This window comes from Haemorhous mexicanus, chromosome 4 (genome assembly GCF_027477595.1).
Source record: "Haemorhous mexicanus isolate bHaeMex1 chromosome 4, bHaeMex1.pri, whole genome shotgun sequence".
Taxonomy (NCBI): domain Eukaryota; kingdom Metazoa; phylum Chordata; class Aves; order Passeriformes; family Fringillidae; genus Haemorhous; species Haemorhous mexicanus.
Window position 1 is genome coordinate 70,181,880 of NC_082344.1, and position 27,319 is coordinate 70,209,198.

Genomic DNA, 27,319 nt, shown 5'->3' on the forward strand with positions numbered 1-27,319 from the left:
ATGTCGGGCCTGTGGGCAGCAGTAAATCAGGGTTTGGTTTCTCATGACGTTAAGGATTATGCACCCACATAAAGCAGCCTCTGCCCCGACAAGTGCACGGTGTAATTGTTGTCCAAACACATCCCACTTCCTCGCTCCGGCTGACTCACGGAGAAGCTCCCATCAGAGCGGTTCTGTGGGGCGAGCGGCAGATGACGGGCGGCCTTCAGCCCCTCGCTCTGTCTGGGGCGGCCTTCAGCCCCCCGCTCTGTCTGGGGCGGCCTTCAGCCCCCCGCTCTGTCTGGGGCGGCGTTCCTGCCCCCCGCTCTGTCTGAGGCGGCCTTCTGCCTCCCGCTCTGTCTGGGGCGGCCTTCTGCCCCCCGCTCTGGGGCAGGATTCCCGGCGGTGAGGGCGGGAGCAGGGAGCGAGCAAGCAGAGGGCAGTGTAGGCACACGGACGCAGCGCCGGCAGCGCCGGCCCCAGGCACAGAACGGGGACAGGAACGGGAACAGCGGGAGCGGCTCGGGCCGGGGGCTCCGGGGTTCCCGCCGCACCTCGGCCTGCTTGTGACAGGCAAAGACACTGTCATAACTTCACTCTCATTTAAAAAAAAAAAAAAAATCTAAATTTGAATAGGATTTAACAATGAAATGCTTCAGGGGATGTGTTGTTTTCAACGGGGAATTCTGTGAACAAAAAACTGATCACAAGGATAGAGCCGAATCCCAGCCACGGATATGGACAAGGATCAGTGGAAGCAGATGAGCTGCAACTTCCCATGCACCAGAACCCACAGCTGGGCCAGGAGCAAAGTGAGCACGGGCGGAAAGGGTGCCAAGTGCCAGGAGGAAGAGAAATCGGAAGAGGAGGAAGACGAAGAGAAGGCGGAAGAGGAAAAGGAGGAAGAAGAGGAAGAAGCCGAGAAGGAAGATGAGGAAAAGGAGGAGGGTGCGCATCTCCCTTGCGGCTCTATCCGGGCTCGCGATGACGTCATCACCCCCGCGCGCGAAGCGCGTCTTCCCCTCCGCACGCGGGCTGCTTAGCCAGTGACAGCGGTGCGCCGCCGCAAGGCCTCCTGGGGGCTGTAGTCCAACGCACGTCCCCCACCCCACCCGGCACCACAGCTGCGCGTCCCTGCCGCGACCGGGGCAGCGCCCGCCCCCCGCCCCTTTGTGGGCGGGGCCCAGCGGCGCCGCCGGTCAATGGCAGAGAGGGTCAAGGTTCGGCGGGCGGGCGTTGCGGCCAATGGGCGCGGGCGGGCGGTGGAGGGGGCGTGGCCGGCGGTGTTTTGTTCGGTTGCCATTGAGCAGCCCGGTCCATACGCACGGGGGAGGCGGCGCGGCCGCTCAGGTACCGGCGGCTGCCGGGGTTGGGGGGAGAGCGGGTCGGGGGGGGGGGGGGTGGGGTAACGAGCGCGGCCGGCAGGTAACAACAGTTGCGCGGGTAACAGCCGTGTGGGCAACAGTCGGACAGGTTATAACAGCCTTGCAGACAGCAGCCGGACAGGCAGCAGCCCCGCTGTCGGCCCGCAGGCAGTGCGGGGCAGAGGGGAGGCGGCCCGGCCATCCTCGGAGCCCTTGGCGGAGCCCAGGAGGCCGTGCGCACCGCGCAGCTCCGGGCGGGCGGGGCGGCGAGCGCGGCCCGGGGGACCCTGCGGGGCGGGGGTGTCACCCCGAGGCTGCGCTTCCCCGCAGCGGCACCTCCTGCTGCCGCAGGGCTGCAGGCTGCTCATCCCTCCGGTTACCTCGGCAGATAGGTAAAGCGGTGCGGATATCGTGCGCTTTGCTGTCATTGTCCGTGCTCGGCCCGGGCCGCGCTCCCCCCGTACCGCCGGGGCTGCCGCTGTGCGCCCGCTGGGAGCTGGAGCGGCCGCCCCGCCGGGAGGCAGCGAGCCCGGAACCCCCAGTGAAGTTATCGGCGTTCCCGGGCGCTGCTGGCCGCCATCCGGGCCGGCTGCGCGGCGCTGCCGTGTCTCCCGGGGCCTGGCCCGGCCCGGCCGTGCGGGGAAGGGAAGGTGCCCGGCCGCGGCGGGGCTTGGACATTCCTTTGTGCCGCTGCCCTGGAAACACATGTCTGCAGGCACGTACCCCGGCGATTTTGAGGCGATTCCCCCCCGTCTGGCTCAAGGATAGAGTTACCTCTGTGGAGGTGCCTGTTTTTCCACGATAGCTGCCTTCCATAATGATTCCAGGGTGGAAACAGTGGCTATTTTCTTCCTTCCCCTCCCCACAGCTGTAGGAAAGTTGATTTCTAGTTTATGGCCCCGAAGTGTAAGGACCAGTTGGGCTCAGTGGGCGAGTGAATGGGCTCTTTGTGTTATCCCAGCTTTTCTAAGGGCAGTAACATGGCTTTGTTCTGGTTATTTGGCTTATTAAATGTCTTCTGGCCTGCTGGAAGGCCGGATAGAAATGTGTGGTTGAAATTCTGGGGGCTATTTCAGGAGGTCGCTTTAGGTCCTGTGAGATAGAGCAGGCACCCGCTGTGGAGGCTTCTCAGGGTCGGTGTTCAGGGATCTGAACTCCTGGGGGTGGGATGGAAAAGTTCAGGCCTTTTCTGCATTAGGGAAGGACATCCCCATGCCAGCATTCAGAAGTTTGGGAGCAGCACCCCAACTTTGGGGTTGCAGGGTTGAGAGGGACTGGGTGATTCTGTCCCTGGCTTTCACCAAGTCCTCTGCCTGGGGATGGGTTGAGCCAGGTGGTCAAATCCATTTTCTGATTTGCTATGCCTACCTTAAAATTAGCTCCTGAGAAACAGTTATTAGAGCCAATGCTGTTGCATTGCCTCCCTGACTGATAGCAAATATTTTTGTCGGAAAAATTTGCCATTTTTGGCAAGAACCAGTAATTTTGTATCTCTTGTGGCAAGCTGAAATGTTTCTGGGTGTGTTTTAAATGTGAATGGTCTGCTTGCTTCTAGTGGGGCTTATGAAATGTGGAGCACAGTGCTTGCTGAATAGCAAAAACTCTCCTGATGAAGCATGTTACTTGATCTGGTTTTATTGGAGGTGCAGTGTACTTGTTCAAGCCCAAAGAACTTGTATCCTTACAGTTACTGAGCTTCCAGAAATGTCTGGAAGAATTGCTCTCAGAGGCAGGAGACAAAAACATACGTTTTAAGTAGCTCTGCATAAGCTGGTGGAACTCTGAACTAGAAAATGGGTTCACTACTCACTTACTTTGAATTTCCTTGAAATACTGTTCATATTAACATGGCTGCTATTTTTAATGAGCCTTTTTTTTTCTTTTTTTAATCAGTAGCAAGATGCTACTCTTCATTATATGGAAGTAAATGTTGCCTGTTAGACACAAACTCCAAATAGTGATCTGCAAGATCAGCCCCCTAAGGATATGATACCCTTTTGGGATGTTCCTGTGGTAATCTGGCAGTCCTCTAGTGGCCTTTACCTGCCAGTGCCTAACCCCTAGTTATTGTCTCTCTAACTGGGGAATTAAAGTTGGTTAAGTGATTGTAAAAGGTTATTTTAAGTTCAGGATGGTTAAACTTCCCTACTTCCTTTCAAAAAGCTGTTTTTCTGCAGGGTACTATGATTGAGAAGAATGAGGAGGTGAAAGAAGAAATATTTATATTTGCAACCATTGTGTTAAGCTTTGAAAGTTTAGTAGAGGTGTAAAAGTATATTTATGAAAATATGTTGGGCAGATAAACTGAAAGCCTGGCTGTACTGAGAAGACTGCAATTTATTGCATGGATTGCTTTATTTAAAACAAAACCTTGAAGGATTTATTCTTTCCTTTAGGAATTCCTTGAGAGTCTGGTAGCCATTACTGTGGCTCCCTTTTTTTAGTTCCTTCTTTTCCCTTCTCTGTGCTTTCTCCCCCTTCCTCTGTTGCCTCCCCCCAATCTACATTCCTTTGTGTTAGCAGTGATGATGGCAGTTCTAGTCACCTCCTGTGGTTTGATAGATTATTCCCTTTAGAATCATGGTGTACTTAAAACTTTCCAAACACAATTCTTTCCTTGCTCCCCCACTTTTTTGATGCTGGCTTTGAGTTTTGTTCTAAAAGTTTGTCCTCTGTGGTTCTGCTTTGAGTTGTCTTAAAAACTAGTAAGAAGTCTCCTTAAGCCTTTAGTGGAAAATATTAGTGTTTATGTTATGATTTACATTTCTTTTTGTGTGTGTTGATGGTCATAATATAAACAGAAATTTTGTGTTTTGGCAACAGGGAGCTTTTCTCTCCCCTGCAAGCTCGCAAGTTCTGTGCTTTCTTTTTAGACAAAACTTTGCTTGCTTTAAACTGTAATTTTAATTTTTGTTAAATAAACTTGGACTTTTTTATTACTACTTTCTTGAGATCTGGTTGTTACCAGATGTTGCAGGTACTCTATTTTTAACTGTGAGAGATTTCTGTCCATTGTGGAATTATCTTCAACTTTTACTTTAGATATTGTAACATAACCTTACGGGGAGGGGGGGGTGTGAAATTACTCACAAAAACCTTTGGAGGGCTTTATGAGCACTCCTGAAGGAGGGGTTCATCAGCACAAGGAAGCCCTGTTCATGAACAGAATTCATGAAATTCATGGAAATACAGGTACTTGAAGTCAGTGCTGTGTCTGATACTTTCTTGGTAGGTAAATTTTAATCTCTTGACTCTGCACACCTATGAGGGAGCCCTTTACATGGACAATCTGCTTTCTGCTTGTCACAAAGTTTGTGTCCTTAAAGAGATCTTAGCACTGAAGTACTGCAATCCAGTGATGAGCCTTAAAAAAAAAAAAAAACAAAACAAAATCAGCCACCTTCACTTTGTTGGTTTGTCTTAATTGTAATCACTCTGTTAGGGGAATTGAGACAGCCATATTTTCAGAAAATGGTTTTCTTTAAGGGTTTTCTTCTCACTCAAGAGGAGGCCTGTAAAAAAAAAAAAAGGCAGGGGTGTGGCATATTTTTTAACTCCTTTCTAGGCTGCTCCACAATTTTTTTGTGATGATCCAACTTGATATCTTGGCACTGTTTAGTATAGAAAGACCTAAAATCAAGGTAACTGTCAACTCTTAACGTAGCCCTTTCTACATTTGGTGCTGTCTTGTCTTTTTTGGTTGTTTTGGGGAATAATATCATTAGCAAGCTGGCAAGAAGCTGCTCAGCTAACTCTAATGCTTTGCAGTGGGTGTAAATAACTTCTGAAGGCCATGTTGCTGCTAATTTTTAGGTTGAGGGGAGGAAGTAGGCAGGGTTGTTACTAAATACATTATCTGGGTTATGGCTCTCAGTTTACTGACAGCACTTTTTTTAAGCAAGCAGTTGAATATTATGCTTTAAGGTAATAGGAAATGTTTCAATTAGGATATTTACTGAGTTATAAAAACAAAATTAATATAATTGGCTTTCTTCTCTTTGAACTTGAGTGTATTCTGGTAAAATGCAGCTGCTATGTTTTGCAAGTTGGGTGTTAACAGTAAGATCAAGGGTTCTGATCAGCTGGTGTTCACATCATTGCTCAGAACCTGGTACGACAGCATTGTTTTGAGTTCCTGTGAGAATTAAACTGTAGGAAAGCACTGGAGAGAACTGTCAGTGATGTATCAGGCCCAGAGCTTGGGAAACCCAGTGCCAGTGATGGCAGCTGCCCTTCACTGTGTGGGGCTCTGTCTGTGCAGATTGAGCCAAGGGTGTGAAATCAAACTGGAGCTTTTGATTTGGCCTGGAGGTTTCATTACAAGTGTCATTTGCAAAACTCACTCTGTGTACCAAGACCTACACATCATTGTGGGGGAGGGCATTTGAGCTGCAAGAATGCTGTTCCTGCATTTGCTGAGCTTCCAAATTGGAGCACCCAGATGGTACAGGAAATAGTTGAAGAAATAACTACAGCATCACTGTGTGTACCTTTAGTTTTGTGCTTTAGCCCGAGATCTGTGGTGCTGGAAGACAGGATCTGAATTCCAGTTTTTAAAGGAATACCTGTTTCTCCTTAAGACTCCCCTCATCCAGCCACCCTTGTCAACCAACTTGCTGTTTATTTCGTTCACTCCAGTTTTCTTGGGTTGTGAAAGATCACATTTTTAACTTGCCCAGTTCTTCATTAAAGTGAAGGTATTAAAAATTAAGGAAAATGTGTTCTGTCCTAATAAGACCTCATATAGCAGGGCTGTGGCTTTTCTCCTACTGTCACCTCCCCTTTAGCCATTAATAGGAATAATAGAAACTTCTGTTGGTGTTATATTAACTTTAGGTCCCTAATTTGCATCTCAAATAACATTGTGAACAGCATTAATGCCTTCGAGGGGTTTGGGAGGTTTTTTAATTTGTAGGGTAAATGTATTTTTTAACCTAATTGGGCAGTTCAGATTATTATTGCAGTGTGTTTAATTTTTGCTCTGCACAGCTTGTGTTGATGTCAGTGGCTCTAAATCATTCCTTCAGTGCTGTGCATATGTGTTGTTTCACCTTCTTAATTATGGCTTTAGATTTTGTCTTGGTTAAGTGTTCATCCATCTCATACACTTACTACTAGATACCCTATGTTATTTTTGTTCTTTATTCTACCCTCAAAAGTTTGTTTAGAATGAAAATTCTTCTTTTAAAGGTTCTTTTTCCTTTAACTCCCCATTGAAAAATGCACTTCTCTGTCTTCCTTCAAGGTTTCTGTTGATCTGACCTCCTTTGGTTTTAGAGGGATGAAAGTTTATCATGTTTAAGGTAGGGGCAAGTGACAAAAGCTGTTTGTCAAACCCTGTGGCATTATCAGCTGCCGCTTTCCAAAAGTAATACACAGAATATGGAAGAGGTTAAAGTTTGCAGCCTCAGGTGTTATGCAGGTTATGAAACAGAATTGTGGGAACATAGCTGGGACAGGATGATGGGTCTGGAGCTGGGGTTCTGCCTTCTGCAGTTCAGCATTTCTTAATCAATATGTAAAGGGCCATTGGGGTTGCAGGTGGTTTTTGTACCGTGTTATGTTTTCATAACATAGGAAACTTCTGATCTGTGGACTGTTTGAGGGTGTGATTTATTGATTTTTTAAGTGCCGGTCTCCATTTAGATACCTGAGACTGATTTGTATGTTTGTACAATGTTTTTAATGAACTGACAGTTAAAATTACAATCCTAGTTTTAAAAAAAAAGGAACCTCTTTGCCTAACTATCCCAGTGTGGTAGAAGTGGCAAATGATTCATTGCTATCAGTTAGAATGGAGGGTAGTGGTGTGTGAGCATGCCTCCAGACTACTAGTGCTTCAGAGTGCATCTGATGCAGTATTTAGTAAATGAGAGGAGAGAGGGGCAATGAAAACAGCATTCAAGAACTACTTACATGAATTGACTAAAGTACATAATGTATTTCTTGTAGTGGGAAGGGGGAAAGGAACAAGTACCCAGAACTTTGTGTTTTCATTTCTCAAAAATGAAGCATGAAATGAAACAACAGTTGAACCTTGATGAATTTGAGATGTGTGAGTAACTTGGAGGCTAAACTGAGGTGCTGCTGCCTCTTACAACGAGCCTCCCAAAGGTGAAGAGACAACAGGGGTGTTGCTGGTTTGGAGACTGTGCTGGCACTGGAATGTGAGCCAGCATGTTCCAGTGCCAGCCTGGTACTTGGCCTGTTTCCTTCTCAGGATGTGCAGTGGTCTGCTTGAGCTTGGCTGCATATGTGCCTGCTGACTTCATCCTCCTCTTCCATTAGCACCCCATCCTGACCAGACTTTTCTGCTTCAATATTTGGATAAGAAATTGCTGAACTGTAGGAGGTGGACTGCTGCTGCTCTTCTGTTTTCATGCTTCACAAATCAGAAGAATGTCATTTAATAAAACAGGAAAGTACCTGGATAAATACTTGTACCAAACTATTACAGAGGATGAAAAAGGATAGTGCTTTGCCTTCTTTTATGCTTTTTAGGTGGCCTATTTGTGCTTGAGCTCTTAAGAGTTAATTCCTCTGTGCTTTAGTGACTTTGGATTTTGCAGTTTAAATGTGACCTCTGGCTGTAACTAATGGTCTTTGCTTCAACTCCCCATCTGTAAAATGCTGCATATCTTAATTTTTGTTTTGGAGTATTTGGCTGCTGCATGCAGCATTTTCCATCCTCAGGAAGCCAGCCTGAGGCAGTGGGTGTAAAAGGTGCACACACATGTTTGTGTGACAGTGCCTTGACACCACATCAGTGAAAGCCATTACATCACCCTGCTGCGTTGTTAGAAGGCAAAGCACGCCTGTCTTTCTGAACTAATAGGCTTCTGGCTTCTCTTGGTCACAAGAAAGATGCAGTAGGATACTGCAATATTGCTAAAACTTGCATGCTTCCAGAGGAGGGGGTTTATTTCTGTGTGGAGAAAGTCACACCTGCCACACACTTTCTTTGGTAATAATACAATAACCTGATTGTGCAAATCCTGAAGTTTTAATTTGAAAAATCAGAAAAGTAACTTTTAGTTCATTGAAATTCAAAAAACATGGTAGGAGGATAAGCAAAAACATTACAGGGGCTTGAAACTGAGTTTGTCATTAAAAAATAGAGTAGGGCTGTGAAAGGTGTAGGCTGGTAGTGAGTCTCATGCCCCATACTGGTATTGCACATCTAATGTCATTCATAGCAGAAGCCTGAGCAGCTCTTCTTTCTCCTTAGTCCAGTGCTTTGCTGTCCTCAGTATTAAAACTTGTTCTGAATATGAAACCAGACGTCTTCCTTATTGTTTATTATTAAGCTTATTGTCTAATTCTCTGGACATAAGGGGCAGCTATTCCTTCCCCTGTAGTAAGTCATCTTTAAAAAATATTTGAACTGTTCTTTGCAATGTTCCTGTTTCTTTGTGTCTTGCCCTTCACCCTTGTGATACATTTGTCCTAAATAAAACTAGTGTATTCAGGTCTGAGATATCATGTTTTACTCAGCTCTCACAATTCCTGTTGTTCTCTGAAGTTAGTTCACATTGGGCTTCAAGTGTGGTGCTCAAAACCCAAGTCTGTACTGCAGCTGAGACTTTCTGTGCTGAGTGGAGTGAAAACGTGGCTCTGTGTGCCCTGGAGCTGATATTCCTGTTTATGCATCCCCATGCACTGGACTTTTTTACACCAGCTTAACATTCATTTCAAGGTCAGCCTGCTGATCCCACCTAGCTCACAGCCTTCTTCTGAAGAACTTGCCTTCCTGTTTGTTCTTTTAATCCTGCCTGAGTGTGCCTTTAAGAACTCACTTGTATCCTATTATTACTTGCAGAACAGTTTTCAAACTTGTCAGTTTTGCAGGATTTTAAGTTTGTTTTGCAGTCTTTCCTGCTGTTCTCCTACATAGAACAAGGCCCCTGTGCCAGCAGGAGATCACAGGAAGCACAGAAATGGAACTGAGCTGGGTTCCTGCTCTGGGTTCTCCCACACACCACTGGCAGCTGCTCTCTGGCTGTGATTGACCCCAAGGATGCCTTTGTTTACCCCCCAGCAAATGTAGGTGTGTGAGCTCACAGGTTCCTCCCTGTCCCTAAACCCTGTTGCACTGATGTCCCAGTGAACCAGGTGGGTGCTGTACACCTGTAGTGCTCACAAAAGGTTCCCACTCTTCCCAGATATTCTACTTAAATATGGGGAATTAGACTCATTGCATGAATTTTGACCTTTTTCTTAATGCAGGCATAGAATGAAGACAGGCCTAACCTCAAACTGATGTCCAAACCCTTGTTTGTGTGTTTTAAGAAAGCCCCAACCATGTCCTATTTCTGTCTGTATTTAAATATATCACTTAACAGCCTGAATCTAGTACCTTGCAAATAATTCCAGGTGTTGCAGAGTGACTGAACTCATCTGTAGTTAGAGTTCTTTGAAGCTGTCCATTCTTGAGATGAAATTGCTCTTTCATTGCAAGCTGTGTGTCAAAGGATAAGCTCCACTACTTGGAACAGCTTTTCTTTAGAGTATTTTTCTTGCATTTGTATTTGTAACTATTTCTTGATGTCTCTATAGGCACAATTTTCTCTGTTTGAAATCTTGGTTCTCATATTATCTCCCCTGTCAAACTTGATGCACATAATAAATCTTGTGCTGCATAGAAATGGATTTTTCTGATCCCTGTCTCTGTTGGGGTTGTTTGACACAGTTGTATAAGTGCTATTTGTTGTATTTTCTCCAGCACCTCCTTCTCTAAACTTTCTTTACGTCTCTGCCATTCAGTAATTCCCTTAGACTTGCTCTTATCATTGCCTTATAGTCCCTGCATGTGTAGCAGTTTATTCTCATCACACATGTATTTGAGTGTAGTTAGAAGTTTTATTGTGCCTGGCTATGGGCTGAAATAATGAGTCTTCCACTTGTTCTTTCCACTGGATGCTCTAAGGAGATGGACAGATACACTTTGAAACCATGCTGTGTTGTTAAATTGAGCAGAGGTTTAGAAAGTCTGATAGTCCTTTGCTAAAGATACTGAATGCTTGTTAGATGGGATTACCTCAGTGACCACTCTGAGCACACAAAATCTTACCAGAGCAGTCAGGCAGCATCACCTGGTGCTGGGAAGTTAAAGGCAATGTGGATGGTGACATTTGTGCAGAGTGTACTTTAGGTTAATAGTTGTTTGTAAGTGTTAGACCTTAAACAGGATTATGGGAGAGCTGTGTTCAGAAAAGCTCTTTCAAGGTCTGTCCATGCTAGTGGCACGTTTTTCTGTATAAAGTGTGATACTCTGATTTTACTCACATAGTTGGCTGCAAAATTCCATGTGTCCTTGAGATTAAACTTTATAGTGCGGTTAAATATACAGTTTTAAACTTTGGAACTAGTTTGGGGGCACCTTCCCTTTGTATTTTTCTCACTGGAGCACAAGCTGATCAAATAATACTGAACCTGTTTCTGAGTTCTAAACTGGCTGTTGAACTGAGCCAAACTGCCATGAAGTAAATGCCTTTTGCACCTGCAGAAAAGGCTGCAGCTGTCAGGAGCTTGTTTATCACTTCAGTACTTCTTGAGTCCAGGTGCTCAGCCAGTGACTTCCCCTAACACAGTTGTTTGTTTCAGATCTTCAGCAGAAAAGATGTTACTGCTTTATGCAGATTATAGTGTGCTTAACCTTTGCATGTGTGAAGATACCAGGAACCCAGGTGTAATTTCAGAGGTTTATTTTAAAGGAAGCTTAGATGGGCTACACTTTTTGTCAGCATTGAAAGATCATTTGAAAGACCACATCTCTCTTACTGTTGACTTCATCAGATAAATCTTTACTGTTCTGTGCTTCAGCTTGATTACCAAAGTTGATCTTGTCAGAATGCTGTCATCTGTAAAGGTACCTGCCCAAGTGGGAGATCCCATTTCTCCTCCACCCCTCTTGGTCCTGTCCTCCTTTGCACAGTTGCTGTCTGTGAATGTTGTGCTGGACTTGCCAGGTGACTTAATTTCTGCCATCCAAAGCTGCTACATTTCTGTCCCAGTCAGGGAAGATTAAAAGCCTTCCTCAACACTCATTTTTCTACTGGCATTTTTGTGCTCAAATAAAATAGTTATTTTGGTTTATAGTGACTGAAGTATGGCCTGTAGTGTTTGTGTACTAATTGGTACCTTGTGCCTGTTTGCTTCCAGTATCAGGATCATGGTTTTACATTAAGGCTTTGTAGCCCATCCTCTGTGAGAGAACTTTGTAATCTGGAGTTCTAGTGACTTCTGAGAATCCCCTTTGACAAGTAAATCTTTCCATAGAATTTGCTGCTGGAAGTAATGAGCTGTTCATGGAACATCAGGTAGTGCTGAGGTAGTACACAGAAAATTCTGAGCTGTTCCATTAAGCAGAGGTGATCTTCCAGTATTTAAAGAAAAAACAATCCCACTAATGTAGCTGAAAGAGTTCACTTTTTTTTTCTTCTCTGACATGGTGTAACTTTGTCTCATGAAATTTCACTAGTTGATGTAATTGTTACAAATACTTTTTCTAAATTCCTACTGCAATGTGCAGCCCTTGGTTTGTGTCTTGACCTCTACCACAGCATTTCCTGAATCCAGCTGTTCAGTGTGCTGCTCAAGGCTGACTGCATTGAGACAAAGTAGTTATCTGGCTTTTCAAATAGTCTAGTGAACTAGTCAGAGCTGCATAGCTCAACTGAAATAATTTTTATTGAAGTACCTTTAATGGGTCTGGCAAGAGGGATGTCCCTGGTGACACCTGAAGTAATGTCTGAATTGAATGCTGAAAGCACACACAGTATTGATGTGTACTGCCTTTGTCTTTGTATTTCATTCCATTATTTTAATGGGCTTTAATTTGTGGTCTGCTCATACTTGAATCATTTGTGGACTGAGAGGTCACATGTAGTGCAGATTATATGTAGTGCAGATCCCTTCAGAGACTTCACCATTCAAAAGCTTGTGGTATGTGCACGAGTTGGAAACCAACTATTCAGTTGATAGGAGCCATAGTTTAGGAAAGCAACAAGAAATTCTTTAAACTAACACTCAGTTTTACTATTTGTAGTGTGATACCAAGACTTCCTTATTTAAAAGAAAATTTTTGCTATTTGAAAGCTACGTGGTACTTGGGTTCTATTTTCTGGGTTCTAATGGATCTGGTGACTAGGTGGGTGTTGTAGAACTTGGGATCTTTGTATGCCACCTCTTGAGGTGGTATCTTCTGCCACGTAAGTTAGGGTTTCTTCAGTGACAAATTGCAGATGGTGAGCCATGATAGAGAACAAGTTTGGGCCATGAGATGGAACTTGGTTGTCAGCTGCCCACCATATTTCATGTCTGTTCAATGCATTTCCGTGCTCTTTCCACACAGATAATGTAGCAGCAAGCTTTAACTGTTTTATGCAAGCCTGCAAGACTTTTACTGTTGTGTAAACTCTTCCTGTAATTTGCTTTCTTTATATTTTAGGGTTTTATATGAAAATATGTAAACAGTGAACTGCTAAAATAAGGGTACACACATCCATATGCTCATTCAGTATGGTTGCACAGTTCAGATCTTCTGGAGAGTTCCAATTTTGAGACAAAGACACACTTTTCTTAAGCTGCTAAATTGGGCATAATACTTTGTCATGAGAAGGAAATATTACTCATACTATGAAAAATAAGTACAGTGAGGCTTGGAGAAATGTGCTTCATGTTGGTGTAAGCATTGAAACGTATGGATATTTACAGAATACTGCTCAGAACTTGAGTTCTAAATTTAGTGCTATCTGCAGTTCACCAGCTGTACTATTTACTGAAGAATATTTGGACTACCATAGGTTCCTCATTTTTAATTTCCATACTTGTATGCAAGCTAATGAAGGGAGACTTCCCTGTGTGCAGATTATATAGCTCATTAGATCCCTGAAATGCCATGAAGTAGCATCTTAACATAAGTGTTTTTCACCTGGCCTGAGGCTCAAGCAAGAACATTTCACACTTGGGATCATAAAAACAAACCTACTAGTTGGGCTTTTTGTTTTAAACAAGCCAACCAGATGTCTAAAACTCCTCAGAATGAACCTGAAGGCAAACAGGAGGAGGTTTATTAGCTGTGTGTGTTTTGGGAGCAGGATGTATGGAAGAGATTTGTATAATCCCTCAGCTCCAAGCCCATAGGCTTTGGTAATAGAACAGTACTTCAGTGCTGGTGTTATTCCATTCTGTCACAGGGAAGCAGGATGTGTGTGGGGTAATCATTGTCACTGCCATACAAGTGAAGGGTCAGTGCTATGTGTTTTTCAGCCCTGGGTATTTTTAAAGTACGCATATGTTTGTTTTACTTCTCAGTTTTCAGGGCAAACACTAAGCAAAAGTAGGTGATACTACTCATTATTATTTTTTTTTCCCTCTGGCTTTTCCAACTGATAGAGTAAAGCTACTATCTTGTAGTAGGGCCACTTGATCTATTTTTTTCCATTCTTGAAGCCTTAGAAAAAAAAGTCTCATGGGTCTTGTACAGTCTGGATCACTCGCTTTAGTGAAAGTCTGGCAGATTTCTCCAAACACTAGTATTTTCAGTATAAATTACTCTTTGAGCCTGAATTTTGTATCTTACTGGAGGCTTAGTCTATGAAGTAAATACTTCCATTGGTTTTAAATGGCATATTTATAAAAGCAGTATGTGGAGGTGAAAGTAATTTGTGTAGGACCTGAGCTTTGAGCTTTTAGTAGTATTCACTGAATGTTACAGTAAGAAGGTGGAGATTGCCCACTAGGTTCTGTTCTGAATTGCTGAAACAGGCAATAGCTTTTGGTTTGAGTCGTGTAGTCTTGAAATAATGACTGTTAGCTCATTTAGTTCCTAATTACAGCAAAAGCTAAGGGCTTGGTGTTCATGTGTTCAAGCCTCAGTAGATCAAGAGTTCTGTTCCTCAACACCACATCATAGCCTTTGGGCTTTCTGCAGTAGGGCTGAGGAGAGAGAGGCCAAATCTCACATTGCAGGGAGATGACTGGTCATGGGCCAGCACTGATGGCTCATTCAAATGGAACTCCAAACAGAGTAGATGTAAATAATCTTCAGCAAAATTAATGAAATCCTTGCCTTGTCATTGTGGTGGATTATTTTAGGAAAGAGCGTAAGTAACACAAGCATCTTGGAGCAGCATCTTTGTACAGCATCAGACACAAGGCACAGCTCATCTGTTGTCCTGTCTGACAAAGATACTCTAAAAGATGCAGGATGACTTGTCTGTGATATGAGTATTTGGTCTTCATAAGGTCTGAAAGACTGGTTTAAACCTGAGAGACTGACTTCTTGCTGATATGAGTTGCCAATAAAAAATGCTTCAACCTCTGGCTGAGTTGAGTTCTTAGCCCTAGTTTTCTGTAGTGATATATTCCCTTCTTTAATTAGGTATGACCTGAAAAAAGTCTATTGAGCTTACTTCACCACTTCTCTTACTTTGAGAAGTGTACTTTATAAACTGTGACAAAGGTTTAACATTGCCTATCTCCAGCCTTCTTTTGCCTTTCTGGAAGGTGACTCTCATCTTGTTTTAAAGCCAAACCCAAACTACTGACAGTAACTTGAGAAGTAGAAGGGGGTATATTTATTACAGGCAACAGTTTATCATGTAAAATATTTTGGTTCTAATTCAAAATGTATTAAATTATTTTAGGTCTTTGTTTTGTATGTCTTCCTTAGCCAAGCTGGGTGAATTGTACAGCTAAGGATGGGAAACATACCATCAAAGGTAATACCAAAGTATTACCATTAACTTCTTTCCAGCATATCACCTATCTTTTTGAAGTAAAGTGGAGTCCAGAGGCTGTGGGTGATGGTTGAGGCTTCCCTTCCTTCTCATAGGAGCTCTTGGATCTGAAGTGTGGGAGGTGGAGTAGAAGTGAGTGTGTGTAGGATGCAGCTTTATTTTAGTAGCAGTTTATATTTTGTCTCAGCTGCCTCAATGACCTGCTGGTCTTAGTGATGCTTTAGGGTCAAAACAATGAAATTCTGGGCTCAGTAGTGATTTTCTGCATTTGACATAAGTGGACCTAATATTTAGTCTCCTCTGTCTCTGGAGGCATTAACAACCCAAACCCTAATTTTTAACCTCAGAGTGGTGATCTGTAGTCCTGCCTTGCACGTTAATGATGTTTATTCTTCAGAAGACAATTTTGAGCTCTTGATATTCCTTGTGCTTCCAGAGCCTGTGGACTCTCTGAAATATGTCTCCAGTGGCCATAAGCTGATGTAAAGAATATATTTTAGCCTATTTTTCTTGTCCCTTCTTGGTGTTCTGTGCTGGAGTTGTGTCAACCTGAATCCAAGCTTGAACACTTCATAATATTGAAGTTTCCTAATAAAAAACTGGTTCATGAAAGCACTGCATGGAGAAAGAGAAGAGGTTCTGTAACTCATGAAATCTGTCTTCAGTCCTTTTAGAGAAACTCTAAATTGCAAACTGGGTTCTTTGGTTTGTTCAGAGCTTTAGAATGTGTAGAGTGTGGTGTAAAGGCTTTGTCATATCTGGACCCTTCAGGGAGAACAACTACAACTTAAACAGAATTTTTTAGGTGGTTGTGAAACAGTTTCTACAGAATACAAACCAGGATTATAAACTTGCTTTTCTTTGTCTTTTTTGGTCAGAAACTGTTATTTTAATGCACTGTTAAAAACCTCTTTGTAATGAACATCAGAAAATGAAGGAGTGCTAATTAATGACATTGAGAGGACACCTGAAGTATAATATGTTGGAAATGGAGGTGTCCTCTTTTAGTACCAGTTCCCCAGAATGTTGATTGATAACTACAGCTGCAGGAAACTTTCTAATTAAAACTGATTTTTTTTTTTTTAATTCGATGTGGAATTTTGGAAGGCTTGCAGAATAACCACACTACAGATTAATGCTGGAAAGGACAGAATCCAAATAATTCTCTTTTAAGTGTCTGCTCTCAACAACTTTTCTGGGCTAAAAGTTACTATTAATAGACTTATGTTGTAAGGAATGCTTAGCCTCTCTATGAACTTCTTAGCACTGTAGTAAATATGTAGTTTTAGAAATAAAGTATTCTCTCCCCTTTTGGAAGTTGGAATTTTGCATTGCAGGAAACTTAGATACTTTGTAGCTTTTTGTCAGATGACATAAAGCATTGGCTTAGCAGTTTCTGAGAAGCTGGTCTTCCAGCTTAGTGTTGCTTCAAGCATAAGTGGGATGGGATAGATGATGCTCTGTTAAAACTTGATCAGTTTTATCTGGTGTTTCAATTCTGAAGTGCTTCAGAAAGTGCCAGGAGGCAAAAAATCACATCACCTTTCATCTGGAGTCTAGTAGCAAGATCATCTAGATCTGGAGTTAGTACTGCTGCAGTGATTAGCTCCTTTGGCTGGCTGAAGCAGAGATAATATTTTAAAGGACCTGCTTATCCGAATTGGAATTTTGACTCCAGCTAATCCTTTTCTTCTGCTGGGAGCAAGCTAAGTGCACGTATGGGATTGTTGGTAGTAAAGGTTCCATGCAGCACTCAGAGCAAAGAGTGGGAAATAATGTGAAGTCACAGAGGGAGCCAACCCTCTGTGTTCTCACAGGTCATTTTAATGCCATAGGCAGAAAAAGAATGGAAGAGTGATCACCAAGAAACACCTACATTTGTGTTATGAGGAAATCTAAAAATCTTGTGATCTCTTCTTCTTTGTCCAAGATAGAACTTCCAGAAACAGAGAAGAAGTTGTTAGAAGTGTTTCAAACAAATGTAAATTTTCCCATTGAGATGAGCTGTTGCTGGAACATTTTGTCCTGCAGGATGCAGAGGAGGAGGAGTGGGTTGGAAATGAGTCTGGCTGCCTTGCTTTCTTAGAGCCAAGGAGAGATTTTTTTTTTGGGTTGGCTTTGTGTTCTTCATCAGGACTCTTCATCTCTTTGAAAGTAGCTTGTCAAACTGAATGAGCTTCTGACATCCTTTAATTGACTGGGAGGTTGGATAATCTGTATTTTTAGTAATCTTCCCCAAAAAAGACACTAGTGATGTCACTGAGAAGATGCAGAATTTGTGACATGAGCACTTCTGTTCTATCTCCACTGTTAATTTTGGCAGAGATTTTACAAGTCATTACTACTTGTAGATAAACTTTAAAGAAATAAACCCTCTCTCCTTTAGTAGTACTATAGAGATATAATAATGAATCTTTACCTTTCTCAGTCTTAAGAATGAATAGAAAAGAACTTTAAATCAGAGACAGTGGTGATACCGATTCCATCACAGCTCATTCTCCAGCTTTGAGGAATGTTAGCTTTGGCTTGCATTTGGAGTTTGATTTTTATATTCTGTTTATTCCTTTTGATTAGTCTGCCTTTCAACAACAACAAAAAGATCTTCTATTCCTCCCCACCTCTCACCTCTGCCCCCCAGCTCAAGGAGATCGTAGGAAGATAAAGTCTCTCCCAGGACAGAGACTGAGAAACATCTTTTGTTGTGTGTGTTTATCTTGGAGGTCTCAGCTTGCTCACAGTCCTAACTAATCAGGCTCCACAAAGGATGGGGTGTTCAGGGAAAGATGGCCATAATCTTGTAGGACTCCATCCAGCTTGGAGCTCCAAGGCCTATTGTTATCAGCTCAAGGCTTGGAGGATGTTCCTGTTTGAACTGGCAGCCCCTGGCTCTGCTGCTGCCTGTGGAGATGTGGTGACAGCAGAGGTGTGTCACCTGTGGGCTGGGCTTCCAGGCTCTCTGGAGGCTGGGGCAGGACTGGATTGTGCAAAGATCTCTGCCATGAGGCAGCTGAAAACATGTAAATTCAGCAGCATCCTTGTTGCCCTAACAGGGATGGTCAAATGGTTCATATTACTGAAAATGCAATTACTGTGAAGTGCTGAGCAGTTTGAGAGGGATTCAGCCTGATAAGCATAAAGAGTACAATAAGGAGAGACTGAAAAAGAAAGTTGGCTGCCTTTAACCAGCTCTAGAAAAATAGCATGGTGGAAAAAGTATATAAAGTAAACAGCTAGCTCTGCTCTCTCTGTGGATCCATTAAATGCATACCATAGCAGAGAGTCTTGAAATAAACTAAACCCTAAAAAATAGGAAAATTAAGTGAGGAGCTTCCCTCTAGGAGGTACTGAGGGACAAAAAACTTATAGATAACAAAGATTTAAAATGACCACAGCTGAGTCAAGTCATTCTGAAGAATCTCTTGTCTCCTGGCAGCCAGTATTAATTAGCAAAGATGGGGGAAACAATTCCTTGTAGAGTTTACATAGCTCAACCAGAGTGAACCAGGAGTTTGGTCACTGAGTGAAGGTGCTGAGGCTGCAGGGAGGATTTCAGATCCCTTTGACCTGGTAAGTTTGACCAGTCAAATTGGGAAAGGAAGATAGGAGCAAAACGTGTTCAAACCATGCAAGGTATCTAATTTCTAATTAAAGAAGAATCTGTGTGCTTCAGTGTAGGAAATGCTGATGTCAACTGGCTTTTTTGTGTGGGGAGTTTCTTTTCTTTCTGACACTGTGGTTGGGCAGGTACTTGGATAAGCAGTGTCAGCATGCCACAATGCTCCCACACAAGCATTTGTGTCCAGTTTGTGGTAAACGAGGCGGGGGAAACAGCATTTCCCAGAAACAAAAGGAAGTGTTTTGGTTTCATCCAGCTATAAAAATTCCTTGATCTAGTTCTCTGTGATGAACAGAAACACTTGTGCTGGCACTCTGCTGTGGGCCACAAATAGCCAGAGAAGAGAATGTGTTGGCAGTTGTGATGGCAGCTGAGGTACATCAAACTGCAACCTAGAATGGCTTTCAGTGGTGGGAGTGTGATGGTGACATTTCAGTGGTAGGAGTGTGTTGGTGACATTTTGACCACTTGAAACATTTGTTGTGTCATCCTTGGCAAGGAGTGCCCAGTAAGAACAGATTTTTAGTGAAAAACAGTTAATACCAATGTACTGATCAAGCACATTTAAGAAGGGTGAGAAGGGAATTCACTTGTGAAGTGTGCTTCTAATGTGAACTACAACCCCTGCTATCAGCATTGTGCTTCATATTGAGAAATGGAATTTACTTGTGATGGGGAGCAGATAGCTGAAGGCTTTTTGGGCTAACAGCACTTTTTCATCCCTCCCCCATACTTAAAAAAAATAAAAACTTTTTCAGTGGAGCATGTCTCCATTTGAAAATTTATTGTAAGTGTGAGCTGCTAAAATGAAACTTTTTGGGGGGGTTTCCACATTGCCTGTGTTTCAGAGCTGATTGGGTCCCATGCTGTCAGAAAGGGCCTGAATGATTGCAGTGTCCAAATATTCATTTCAGTAGCTAGTAGGATTTATGAATGTGGATAACTACAATTCAGCATGATTCTGAAAGCGCTATGCTTCTGTGATTATTTGCTTTCCCTTTATCCTTGGATTCAGTTGGTTCATTAACTAAAGTCTAATGTCATTCTGTCTAGTCTCTCCTTATTTTAGCTTGTATTAAGCTGACATAAAATTGCAGTGAAACATTTGAAGTTCTGAGCAAAATATAATTGACTGATTACAGATCAGTTTTTCTCCCATCTTTGGTAGTTTTATTGGATTTTGATTTTTTTTCCTTGAGGGAAATGAAAACCCACACATTCTTCTATGGCCCTTCCTAATAGAAGTAACTAAACACGTGCTGAACTTTTCATTGGTTCTTAATAGTAGTCTCTTACTAGTGGAACCATTCATCCCTAACATGGATCTGAAAGTCTTTGCACCAGTTATGAAGCTCTTCAGACTTCTATTCTGGGTGTCCAGATTTACTTTAAACTCCACCAGGTTTAAAAGAGGCACAGCAATGTTTGATTGTGCTGCTCTAGATACTGCTGTGTTCACATGCTTGCCCTCAAACTTGGCTTCAGTATTTTATGAGCCACACTTTGCTTTGACTGCTCACATTGAACAGTGTAGGTGCCACCTTTACCAGTGAGTGTGTGAACTTGAGGGTTTTTAAATATTTGACCTGGTGTAGTTTCAGAACAAGATGTAAATTTTTCAAGTTGTGTGCTTTCCTGAAAGATAGAACACATGAAGTAAAAACAGACCAGGTGAATTTCCAGCTATCTGGATAGTCATTATTTGTGGTGAAAGAGCATTTCTAAGCATTCTATCTTGGAGCAAAAAAAAAAAAAAATATAGATAGGTATAGGAACAAGGCCAAAAGTTGGTTAGAAGTTACATTTCTGGGATAGCTCTCAGGCTGAGGGAGGGTGGTGTGTAGCAGATGCTGTGAAGGTGAAATAGTGCATGGTTAGCATATGAAAATCATATTTCAAGATGTACTTAAAGGCAACAGGTTTAAAAGATAGTCTAGCATCACCATTACTAATATTAATATCTTGGTTTTAAGTGGGTTTAACTTGACTCATAGCCTCAAGTTGCTTTTTTTCCTTGCTACTACTGGTTATTTAAACAGCTAATTAGTAGTGTAGAAGAGGCAATATTTTATGGAAATGTTATTTGAAAATAATTTTTTGCCTTTTTTTAAATTGTAGATGTTAAAATTGCAAAATGTAAGTAAACTTACAGTCCTAGTAGCATCAGTATTCCTACCAAAGCCTCATGTTTAAATTTGGAAATACCTCTAAGAAGATCTCTTCTCACTTTATATTCCATAAGTGGTCCCTGAACATGCTTGGCCAGCTTAAATCATCAAGAATGGTTAATACAGGTCACTAGAGAGAGAAAATATGTAGAGGGTTTTTAAGATTAAAAGAGGTAGCTGATGAACCTTTTGATTTAGATGACTGCTCACAGAATAAAGATATCAAAGCTGTTGTCTGTGATACTTTTGTGTCTATGGGAGTCTGTCCTGGTTATCAGATCTGGTGTTTGCTGACAGGTAACAATTATGTAACCTTTAAAGAAAAAGCTGAAAAAAACACAGGGCAAGATATTGAAAGTAGCTGAGGGTTTGGGAAGTGGGTATAGTGTTTGTTCCCCACTGCTTCATTTTCTTTTTAAGAGGGGATTAGTGATGAAAAAACACAGTAGAATGCTTTAACATGCCAAGCAGTGTTAAACATGCAGAACAGTTTGGTGGGTAAGTGCCTGTGTCATGTGCTGTTCCAATATACCTGGCTTAGGCTTCAGTAGTTTAATGAGGGAAAGCTTTCCCTCTGCCTTGGATTAAACTCCTAGGTAGAAGCAGTTCAGTAGCAGGAAACAGCCAAATAGTATACTCTGATCTGCACATTAGACTCTCATCTCCTTTCTGATATTTTAGTCAGTGAAATCTCAAATAGGAGTATTTGAGTAGAGATGTGTAATCTGCAGTGCCAGGCCATCAGCATTGGTCACAAAATTATTTATTTGCATGAGGGAATAGTCCAAATAAGAGTTGTGTTATTACAATGCTAATTATTATATATGCAAGAATTTTTTCTGACTTTACCCCTTTTTCTAATCCAATATTTCAGGAAACCAGACATGATACACTGACAGCATTTGGAAATAAACTTTGGCAGTAAGATGGAAGCATAAATCTCAAGATTCTAGACCAAAACAGAAATGGCTCATGAGTATTGAAAGAAGAGACTGAAGAGCCTCCAACACTTGTGTGAGCAGTGGAAAAGGAACAACTACCATGGTAACACTAATAACAGAAAAGCTGCAGAACCAGAGCTTGGATGATCTGACCTGTAAAACATACAATATTAATCTGGTAAGGATCTACCAAAACAACATGAAATAAATGTGAAATGCCAAGTAACTCACAACTGGATAACAAATTTAAGATAGCTGAATTCTAGCTGATTTGCAATTTATGTTAGGACTGGTTTACAAGGCTGGGTGAGAGTTGTAATGGGAAGGAAAAGTGGATCTTCAGTGTTTAGTCCATTTTTGAAGTGATGCTTTTTTACTTTCATGATCTTTTTAACCTTGCTACTTCATTTTAAAAAGCAGAAAGCCCGTTCTCTTGATGAAATAGTGTTCTGATGACTGAAAAGGAGTATCCAAGCTTCTCAGGATTCCTTTTTTACTAGCAAAATGAAAACTTCAACCCATAAAAATACGTGTACTTCACCCCATACAGACCAGGTGCTTGATAGCTTTATATCTGATGAGAGTATTTACTTATAAAAGTCCTTGACTGCCATGTAGGTAACTATCAGCACTGGGCAGAAGGAAAACAGATCATCAAGTAAATACAGTTAAACTAAAATCAGGTTACTACCAGACTGTTGTTGTTCCTGGTAGAGTGGATCCTGGCTTTTTCAGTGTCTCAGATGCCTGGTGCTATGAAAAATTTTGTAGTTTATGGTGTTATTCTTGCTGTTTTAATCTCTGGGTGCATTGTGTGGTTCAAATATGCAATTTAGGTATGAAGGAATCTATTCTCTTCACATCTCTCTTGAATGGAATAGCTCCTCCAGAATGAGTAATGCAAAACAGTCTCTTGTCACTTCTGGGTGTCTACCTGAGAACCCTGAAACCATGTTCTGTATGGAATGCACTAATTTTGTTTTACTGACTTTTAATTACAGTGGCACCCTTCTGTAAGTCAAACTTCAATGTTCCAGTGGGACACAAAAGAACTTAACTAAATATCAAGGTGTTGCTCAACTCTAGTCTTGTTACTTTTTAAAATAATCAAACATTGGACCTGAAGTATGTCAGTTACTTTTAAATTCTGTGTTGTAACTTACTTAAACAACTGAACTGCTTCCTTATTGATTTCAAGAGCCCAAAGCAGATGAATCATACCTTGAATGTGGTGAAATTTGTGCACAAGCACCTGCAATTCTCATGGATGCAGTTCCTTGTCCAGTAAGGATATGTAACAGTAGACATTAATCAAGCACTTCTATTTTCAAAACTGTAGCAGGTCCATTTAGAGTTCTTCCAGTAATTGATTTTACTTTTATTTCACCTGCCCCTTAAATACGTGCTATTCTTGAAAGGCAGATTTAAGGTGTTGAAATGATGTTAACTCTCAGGAGAAGTGCGTACTTAGCTTGCATCTATTTTGTCTGGTTTGAGCCATGCAGTTTGTAGGAGAATCTGCTCTATCTGTGATCTGGCAAAGTCATCATTTGTAACTAAACTCTGGGACCTAATTGTGAGCCAATAATGACTTACAGCCAGTATCAGTGTTTAGTGACAAACATGTAGCAGCCCCTTTCCAGTCTTTTTCCAAAAGTCACTGAAAGTTTTGGACCACAGACCTCTAATAGCAGAGAAGGGTGTGTTGCTGCTTTTACACTGTGTGGAGTCTGTACAGGAGTGTGTTGGCATGCTGTAATGTGTTGTGGGTTAGTTGTTTTTTATTCCTCTCCTTATCTGGACTTATAATAAAGCATGAAAAAGAACAAGTAGAGCGGAAAATGGCACATGATGTCTCATCAGTTGTTTTGTCCTCAGCCTTCTCCTGTTCCTCTCCTCCTTTTATCTGTCAAGTAATTGGTTTTGTAAGTGCTTTAGTTCTTACAGAAAATAGGTTCTGAGGACAGGACAGGTTCTGTTTGTACACAATGGCACCCTGAAAAAGTGTGGAAATTGCATAGTGAGGTGTGGAAATAGAGAAGCAAGTGTGAATAAAAGTGTGCAAGTAGGTTGCTCCCTACTAAAAAGGATTCATGGAAGCAAATAATGAGTTCCTGGCTAAAATGTGACCCTAAGATGATAAAAAGTGTGCTTTTTCCACTGGTGAAGGCAATTGCTAAGTGTCACTAAGAGACTGCTGGTGATAGTCTGTTATCGGCCTGCTATCACTGCCAGCACATTTAGGCTTTTTGGCAAGAAGTTCAGGTTAATGCTGTAGTTTTTTCTAATAGCAGCAGCAGTTTGGAGCAATTCTGAAGTGATCTTGGCTGCACCTTTGTTACTTGTGCTGGCACAAAGTTCTGTGACACCATGTGGTGAACCTCATTGTGAGCTGATTGAGGATTAAGACCAACTTTTCTTGCCTGGGTTAATGTAGTTAAACCTTATCAGTTTTGTGATACCTTTTACTGTGCATCTGCACAAGTGTCTGGGCACAAGTAGATAAAATAGCTGGGGAAAAGCTATTCTGTTATACAGCTCATGAATGAGGGTTATAAAGAAGAAAGAATGGCTCTTTCAAAGCTGTGTTCTGTGCAGCCGAACTGGGCACAAAGACAACATGTATAGGACAGAGTACACTTTTTCATTTGTGTAAGCTGTGTGGTGACCAAGTACCTCTCTTTTATGTTGTAAAATACTGGCTGCAGCTTTTTACTGCTCTGTTAAATGGCATGCTAATTTTCCAAGCTGGTGTAATTCAGCCAGTGCATGCTCAGTGATGTTGTACAGCCTTGTCCTGCACCTGCCTTCAGAAAAATGACTGAGTGACTTGCTGTAGAAGCAGGAAGCTTGTCCCAAGCTTTTTTCCTCAGTTTGGGTGCTGTAGCTCACAAGGTAGTGTCCCTGGTTGTGCTCGACTCTACCTCACAAAAGAGGTGAGAAGTTCTGCGAGCACATGGTGGCCTTCATGAGTTGACAGCAGCACTAAATCAAATAGTTGGTCCCTAGTCCCTTGAACTCTCAGAACTTTCATAGAACTCAAAAGTCTTGGATTTGTCTGTATTCTGACTAAACTTGTACATTTTTCATATTGCTCTATAGAACCTCATGTTGGTTTGTGAAGTAACAGTATGTGAGCTGTAAGACTTCAAGGTGTGGTAGTAAGAAGGAAACATGAGCACTGCCAGTCCAGGATTTGTGAAAGGAACAGGTTTTACTGTAAAACCTCTTCCAGGCATGTGGGGTCTCATTATTTTTAATTTTTGAGGCTTATTTATGTTGAAAAATGTAGAATAAACTCTCTTCCTCAGAGGAAAAGCCACTACTTGACTTAAACACTTCTTTGCATCCTGAGAAAAGGTCCAAGTGTTCCTCCTCACTATTTCATATCCAGTCATATTTGGAGGATATTTGGTAGAGAAACAGGGGTCTGGCATGGCCTATTCAGACTGAGTCACATCTGTATGGTGGTGGTTAAATTAGTATTTGAATGATAAACAGTGGCCTCCCTGTGGTTTGGAAAGGATGCTGATAAATTGGAGGAACTCAAATATACTTGGAAACTGGAAAAAAAAGGCCTTGAAATTAAAGCCATTAATTTTAAAAGTATGAAGATGAAGTTGTCATTCTGAGTATAATGAGGAGGGATAGCACAGGCTGTGAAGTCCTTAATACAGTACATTGGAGTGTAGAAGACTAGCCAGAATTATTTTTGTTACAGTTGGTTTCTGCTAGCAAAGAACACTTAAAATTAGTGATGTAAATTATAATATTATAATTCGTTGTCAGCCTCACTTGCACAGCCCTTCCACTTACTCAGTTCAGACTAGGTGTCTTTTTGAGTGAGTATTTTAATGAAAGAACAGCTGTTAAGGTTCAGAAAACCACCTGAAACTTGCAGCACTGTCCTAAATGCTGTACCACACCTTTCCTTTCATTTTGGACACAGTCTCTTCAGCTGCACAAAAGAAATTCTATTTATGAACAAGCATTTCAAAGTAGATCCACTTCTTGGCACGAAGCATACAATTCTAACCTCAGGTGAAACTTGTAGTTTCATTGTTTTATGTGTCTATCTTAAAATATGCCATTATTTCCCTAATAAATTCTCCAGAGACACGAGATCTCTGTGGATGTTTTAACATCTATTCAAAAAGCAGTAGTTGCAAGATGGATGTGTTTCCTCTTCATGAAAGTAACCTTGTTGAATAATTTGGCCTTATTCTAAGGAAAATTTCCTTCACACGGAGGGTAGCAGACTTCCCTGTCAAGGTTCTCAGCAATTGCAAGCTCTTTTCAAGCTTATAATCACAAAATAAAGTATTAATTGAGGAAGCTTCAGGTAGCTCCTAGCACAAAGGGAATGAGTGGGGGAGGGAAGAGTGTGGCCAGCCCAGGAGAGCTGATAAACTGGTTCAGTGCCCTGTTACAGTAATATCTAGTGGGACTTGTGCCATGTGCTGTATAGATAAAAAAAATCCTCCCTCCTATAAAACTTTACAGCCTGACATGGTCTTCTCAAGTTTGGCCTTCCAGACGCGGTTAAAATACACCAGCAGACACTGTTTCCAAGTATTTTTGTTTCAGTTATAGAAAGCCAAGCATATATTGTAAAGGAGATTTGTTACTTACTGTCCTCTTAGTCACTCAACCCTTTTTTCAGTGCCTTGAGCTTTTGCTGGAGGTAGTGCAGCTTACTCTCCTTTCAGCATGTGATGTCACATGTCATGTTCTTAGAGTTTTTGGTCTGAATCTCTGAAGAACTAGCAAAGAATTTTTTGTGACTTAGCAGGATTCTGTGCAAAAGATCCCAAGTTGCAGAGGAGATACATCTGCTTTGTCATGGAACTGAGCACTGACTTCTCCAGAGCCTGGTCAGAAATAGCTGGAAGGACAAGGTTACTGTCTGAGTTAAGAGAACATTGCAGTTCTCTGGAGGACAGATAGTCTGTGTGATCTTGCTTTTTCCATGGTCCCCCTGACAAATGGTTTCAGTGCTCTGCAGTTGTCAAAAATAAAGTGCAGTCTCTAACTGATGGGAAAGGTTTTTTAAGGTGGTAAAAGTATAGGTAATCAAATAACTTGGACATTCATGAAGAGAATGTTTTGAAAGATGCATTTGGCTGAAAACTCTAAAAACTAACAATTATCTGCCATGTAGGATTGTCCTTGAGGTTCTTTTCCTTATGGGTATTGAATATCCTCTATGAATAAATAGTCTTTTAAACATCCCTAACTATTATGCCCATATTAACTCATCTTGTTACTCTTTTCATCTGGCTCAGGATAAATCAGCTGTAAGACTTTTTGACACAATTTTGTTATGAAAACACATTTTCTGTAGCTACTCTCTGATAGTTGAATAGGTTGGTATTGCCTTTTATCTGGGAATGACAGAAAGGGAGAATTTGTTGGAAGACCTTATTGTTAAGTCTCTGATTTGTCCATTTCCCCTTCAGGGACAGCTGAAATGTAACTGCTGTTGCTTAATGTGCTCCTGTGTTTCACA

General features: G+C 41.8%; 1 protein-coding gene across 1 annotated transcript in view; it reads left to right on the forward strand.

The window, feature by feature from the left end:
• Positions 1-1,206: 1,206 nt before the first annotated feature.
• Positions 1,207-27,319, forward strand: part of FAM53A (family with sequence similarity 53 member A) — a 70,043-nt gene continuing 43,930 nt past the window's right edge. The window contains exons 1-2 of the mRNA XM_059845355.1: positions 1,207-1,329; positions 21,744-21,988. Of these exons, the coding sequence (XP_059701338.1) occupies positions 21,911-21,988 (78 nt within the window). The 5' untranslated portion in view covers positions 1,207-1,329; positions 21,744-21,910. The remainder of the gene's footprint in view (positions 1,330-21,743; positions 21,989-27,319) is intronic.